Here is a 5,951-nt window from a genome sequence, read left to right as displayed (position 1 = left end):
CAGGATCCTGTCAGCAAAGGACATGTGATCTATCAGATCAGCAGTTCCTAATTTAAACAGTACAGAAATGTTTAATTTTTACAGTCTTTCAGATGCACCACCAACATCTTTACTGACACAACTATCAGTGAGGGAAATGCTTATTTGAACTTCTGCTGAATTTGTAAGTTTGCTCAATTACAGAAGACCTGGTAGTTTCATTTTAATTGAGACAGAGAGAGAATCCAGAAATATAAAAGAAAAAAACACAGAGTACATGAAACTCGCATGTCACTGAATGGAATAAGTAATTCATCACCAAGCAAAATATGACTTAGTACTTGGCGGAGAAACCTTTGTTGGCAAGCCAAATGGTAACTTGTAGTTGGTCACCAGGTTTGCACAGATCTCAGCAAGGACTTTGGCCCACCCCTCATTACAGAAACATTCTAAATCCTTTTTGTTTCTTGGATGCTGCTTGCCAACACAAAGCTTCAGCTCCCTCCTGACCAGAAAAACAGCCCCAAAGCATGATGTTACCACTTATGTGCTTAACTGTGGGGATGGTATTCTTTGAGTGACCCTCAGTATTTCTCTTCCTCAAACACAGTGGGTTGATTTGATTTTGGTTTAATCTGACCACAGCTCTTTGTCTCAAACCTTCTCTGAATCATTTAAAGGTTCATTGACAAACTTAAGACTGATGTGTACGTGTGCCTTTTTGAGCAGGGTGACCTTGTGGGTGCTGCAAGACCTCATTTATGGCACAGTGAGTAACCATTGCTGTTCTTGGTGTCTGTGGTTGCTACTGCCTTCAGATCATTAACAAGCCCCTCCCACATAGTTTTAGGCTGATCCACCTTATTTCTCAAGATCATCTTCACCCCATTAGGCAAAATATTACATGGAGCTCCAGACTGAGGGTGATTCCTAATCACATTTCTATTTTTCTTCTATTTTCTATCATATCTGAATAATTTTTCAGTTGTCGTCCTCACACCAAGCTTCTTGCTGATGGCCTTGTAGTCCATTCCAGCCTTGTGCAGGTCTACAATATTGTCTTCCTTTGGCAGATAAGGAGTTAAAATCAGGAATCTCTGTAATTGATTGATTGTAATATTTTTGCCACATGGGCATAGAGCCAGAATTTCAGTTGGGTTATGGAGGATTGCATTTAGTTAGGTCTGCTGTAGGTGAAATGCAGCACCACTTAATCTGGGCAACTGACCTTTGAAAATCAGTTGGACAATGGGGAAGAGGGCGATGGGCTGGGGGTTCATATAACTAATAAATATTATGCTATGCATTTAAATACAAAGATCAGAGATCGTAGCAATAGCAAATATCCATGAACACTATACTGATACAATACCCAAATACTTTACATACCGATCTGTAGAACAAGAGATTAACATTAAACTGTGCTTCTCTGTGGCAGCTCACCTGCCTCACCTGTTGTGAAATACTATTGGCTACTGACTGATTGTCTGTATGTGTTGGGTATAACTAAATAATTATCAGTCACTGCTGCTGTGTCTTATGCATAAATGGATCTCTGTCTTTGGAGACACACCTATGGATCATATGAGGATTCAAGTATTTAATAAACTCAAACAGCTGTAAGTGAGTGTGAAAAGATAAGATAAGGTAAAAGCACATCGCACATGCCTAAGGCGTGATAGTCAGCAATTCAGGTAATATGTAAATGTGGGCACAAGCAGAATACAGCTCAGGCTTCTTATTCTCCAGGCTAATGTGGAGAGGAGACGCCTTTTAAGCAAAGTAAGATTTCCTCTGGCCACATGCTGCCCATATCTGCCAAATCTCAAGCGAATTATACTGTATCCCTTTAAATCATTCTATCTCTGTGATTCATTAAGAAAACGATCATACAGACCTTAAACTAGATTGTGGTGTTAGATAAATGAGTCACTGTCTATAGCTGTCTCATCAAATTTACAATGGCCTGGAGAAAACTCTGGAAATACTCATTTCCATACACAGAGATTCTCTGTAACTTATCATAATACCCCCGCAGACTCCTGTGAGCTGGTTTAAAAATCACTTTAATTCTTATATTGCACTAAAACATAACAGAGTTTAAAGACAAGCATATTACTATATAATACAGAAAAAAATAAAACATAACAACCAAACAAAAGGACAAAGAAGATTAAAATTCAATATAAAATCAATATTTTAAAAAGTCTACAAACAGAAAAGTAAACTAAATTTCTTAGTTAGACTTTGTGCTAAGCTGGCTCCATTTTTATTTTGTGTTAGAAACACTGATTCTGTCACACAAACTTCATGCACTGGCATGCTTTGTCTGAGCTCAAGGATCAGTTTTAATGTGTGTGTGACTTTACTAACCGCAGAAAGTAAGGCAGGTGGTGTCGGGTGTTCCAGAATAAGTTGTCAGCTGTACTCATGTTCCTGAGAGCGTCTCTAGTAGGCACCAACACAGTTAAGTTCCCATTCAGGTCCTCAAAGGCATGACTGAAACGCTGATCACATGACACCGTATACAGCTTAGTTATCATTGGAGCAGAGTAGTTTATGAAAACAATGAGCAGGTGGACCTACAGAACCTGTGTCAAAGGTAACACTCATTCTGGGTAGGTGTCTAATTGTTTTTGGCTGCCTTGACTCCATTGGCTGGTAAATTTATTCATATTTTTTAACTTTTAACAACACTTTTGCCACTACAGTGCCATGTACAACAATAGATGAGAAAACCATCACACAGTTGACAAAACAGCGATTTCTGTAAAGGCTTCCCTTTCCTGTCAAAAACATATTTTTACAGAAGGTGGAAATGTAGAATATTTTATAAAATCAGTGTGCGTTTAAGTTGACACATATTCTTTTAACAGGCCAAAATGCACAGCAGTAAATGTCTTTAGCTTATGTGTCAGTCTCTACACCAGTCTTCTGAGAGGCTCAAAACAGAAAGGAGGGAGCTGCAGGAGAACAGCTGTAGAAGGGGTGAAAATCCCAGATTTCTACCTATTTTCAACATCAGTCACTAAATTAGGAAACTCGCCAGCTATCAAGGCTTTAATGTAGTTTAACTTTGAACCGAGAAAACTGACGAAGTTCAATAACTATAGAGTAGTTTGTCTTCCTCTTACTTACCTGAGTCAGCCGGTAGAAACTGTACATCTTTACATTCATCTCCAGCTCCTGCAAACACACCCACAGAAACATAACTGTGTAATGAATTACAGTTAATGAATCAAGTCTGATTAATACAAACAATAACAGAAATATTTTAGAAATCTTGTCTAAAAACTAGAGATGGCACGATACCACTTTTTTATGTCCGATACCGATACCGATATCATGAATTTGGATATCTGCCGATACCGATATGAATCCGATATAGTGTTTTTTAATCAATAAAACTGTTTTTTAATATCTTGCTGCATTTTGTATAAGTTCATAGTCAAGTTTAAATAAACAACAGCACTAAAGCTATTCTGTTATACCTGTGTGTAAAAAGTACACTGCGCCCAAAATATTTCATAGTTCAGCAACACTGATCAATCTAATAAACTTAAACCTGCTCCATCCTTCCTATTCTGGTATTTTAAAGAGTACTTAGCAGAAATATTAAGCAACCTAACTAATAGGTTTGCAAACTACCAGCAAAAAAAAATAAAAAATAGGGAACCACCCTCCACCCTCCACCCTCCACTTTGTGATGCTTAATCGATGTAATCAACTTTAATTTGATGAAGTGTGAAAAAAAAATGCACAGAAATAAATTATTTTTTCAAGAAATATTAAATAGATTCAACATCTTTCTTCTACAGAATTGCAGACTGCACAGATGGTACCTTCCCAAAGGAAAAAGTACTCTAGCTTACTAGGGTATATTAGACTTAACAGTTACTATATACAGTAATGGACTTCTATACATTTTACATCAGATTAAAACTTTGGGTGTCAGATAATTATTTATTAAAAGCTCGACATTTTAAATGAGAATAAGAAAGAAAAGTATGTCTTTTCCCTGTTAATGCCCTATCGGCCCCCCTGGCTAAACTTTGCTTGATCCGCCCCTGCACAGTTACCAGCCGTCAGCTGCGTAGAAAAAGATCCTGGAGTAGAAAGTAATATTAAATAAATTCTAACAACAGCTGATCAAGCTTAAACGTGCTGCTGTTGTTCAGCCGCTGGTTTCCTCTTTCTGGTGCAAAGTGGGCCAAAAGCAAAGAAGAGAGACGATCAGCTGATCGTTAAGCAGTTTCATGAAGTAGCGGCAGGAGAGAGAGAGAGAGAGAGAGAGAGGCACTTGCTCCATATATCAGGTGTTAAGCTTAACGTGGGAATGCTTTACAAACATTCAGAGAGGAACTTACACACTTGCTTTACTTCTCTCTGGGATAACTTCCTTGGAGATGAAATGCTGGTTTGGTAGCGAGACTACAAATACACACAGCCGCTGTATCACGTGACCACACTGCTCCGACGTGCTACGGTTATGAGACGAGTTACGCCATGTCGCAAGTTTTGTGAGGTGCTTTTTTGATATTTAATGGATCGGATTACATTTTTTATTTCTCGCCGATATCCGATCCAGTAATTTAGGTCAGTATCGGACCGATACCGATACGTAATATCGGATCGGTCCATCTCTACTAAAAACATTTTAAAAAGTAAGAACTAGATTGATATTTATGAGACAAATAATAAACTGAAGCCAAATATACACACTGGACTTCCCTAAGGAGTCAGAAATTTATCAAGCGTAACATTCAACCAGTAAAACATTTTTTTCTGTTCAGAAATGCAAAAAAATAACTGCAATCTGGCATCTTAATTTAAAAAAAGAACTAAACCCATGCCCAGACATTTGACTTATATGACTTATATAAGTCGTATAAGTCTATATAAACTTATATAAAACATATATCATATGAAAGAGCATGGAGAGGGCGATCCAACACACGTTTTTTTTCAATTAGATGCCCTATGATGTCACAATGATGCAATAAACTTTGCAAAACTCATGAATGCATCTTAAAATCTTATTTTTTTTATATAGAGGCTAAAGATCTCAGCCAATTGTGCTATAATCATATGAGTAAAAATCATAAAATACAACATTTTAGTATGTAAGGTTTCAAGGTCAAAGGTCAAGAGTCAGACATCAGTGCTTGTTTTATAAGCAGGTTAATGCCAGCCTGTTATAATAGAAACATCATAAAACAGTTTTATTATATCCTTGCTCGTGTTCTCTGAGTGCTCATGTTAAATTTATTTTTTCTGCAATAAATAAACTAATAAATAATTTACATTTTTTTCCTTTTCTTTTACAGCCTGAGGACCGGCTACACATTGGCCACATGTATGCTTTTTTTTTCTAAAGCATAAAATCTGAGTGTAACCTGAAAAATGTTGTATGGTTGAAATGAAATTAAAGCACCTGCAGTAAATAAATATAAACGGCCTTCAATCCAGATTATGAAAAAGATATTAGTTCCACACTTTGACTGTCTTTCATTTTATTTTCACTTAACATAGTGAAACTGATTTGGCTCACCATGAAAGTGAATGAGTTCAACTTATATAACCACAATGAATCATAATGAGCTAAGTATTTACGTCAAGTAATGATCCGTAGCAAATGTTTCCGTCTCCAGCGTAGCCGTCAGGACAGGTACAGGTGTGACCTCCACCATCTGTCTTCTCACACTTTGCCTGACATACAAAAAACAAAACACACACACACACAGAGAAAGAGAGAGAGAGAATTATAGGATGCTAATCTAAATCATTAATACTGTGGCATCACAAAGTACTCACAAACTAATTTTTTGTTTTACATGCAAGAATTTCCTTTGAGAGGGGGCGATCGTGGCTCAAGAGTTGGGAGTTCGCCTTGTAATCGGAAGGTTGCCGGTTCGAGCCCCGGCTTGGACAGTCTCAGTCGTTGTGTCCTTGGGCGAGACACTTCACCCGTT

General features: G+C 37.5%; 1 protein-coding gene across 1 annotated transcript in view; it reads right to left on the bottom strand.

Annotated features, from left to right (window-relative positions):
- stab1 (stabilin 1) overlaps positions 1-5,951 on the bottom strand; it is a 66,429-nt gene that overhangs the window by 15,972 nt on the left and 44,506 nt on the right. The window contains exons 27-31 of the mRNA XM_005749490.1: positions 5,593-5,688; positions 3,118-3,165; positions 2,353-2,486; positions 1,369-1,372; positions 978-1,043 (exon numbers count right to left, since the gene is read on the bottom strand). Of these exons, the coding sequence (XP_005749547.1) occupies positions 978-1,043; positions 1,369-1,372; positions 2,353-2,486; positions 3,118-3,165; positions 5,593-5,688 (348 nt within the window). The remainder of the gene's footprint in view (positions 1-977; positions 1,044-1,368; positions 1,373-2,352; positions 2,487-3,117; positions 3,166-5,592; positions 5,689-5,951) is intronic.

This window comes from Pundamilia nyererei, unplaced genomic scaffold (assembly GCF_000239375.1).
Source record: "Pundamilia nyererei isolate P.nyererei 1_Seehausen unplaced genomic scaffold, PunNye1.0 scaffold00246, whole genome shotgun sequence".
NCBI lineage: Eukaryota > Metazoa > Chordata > Actinopteri > Cichliformes > Cichlidae > Pundamilia > Pundamilia nyererei.
This window is presented reverse-complemented; position numbering and strand designations above follow the sequence as displayed.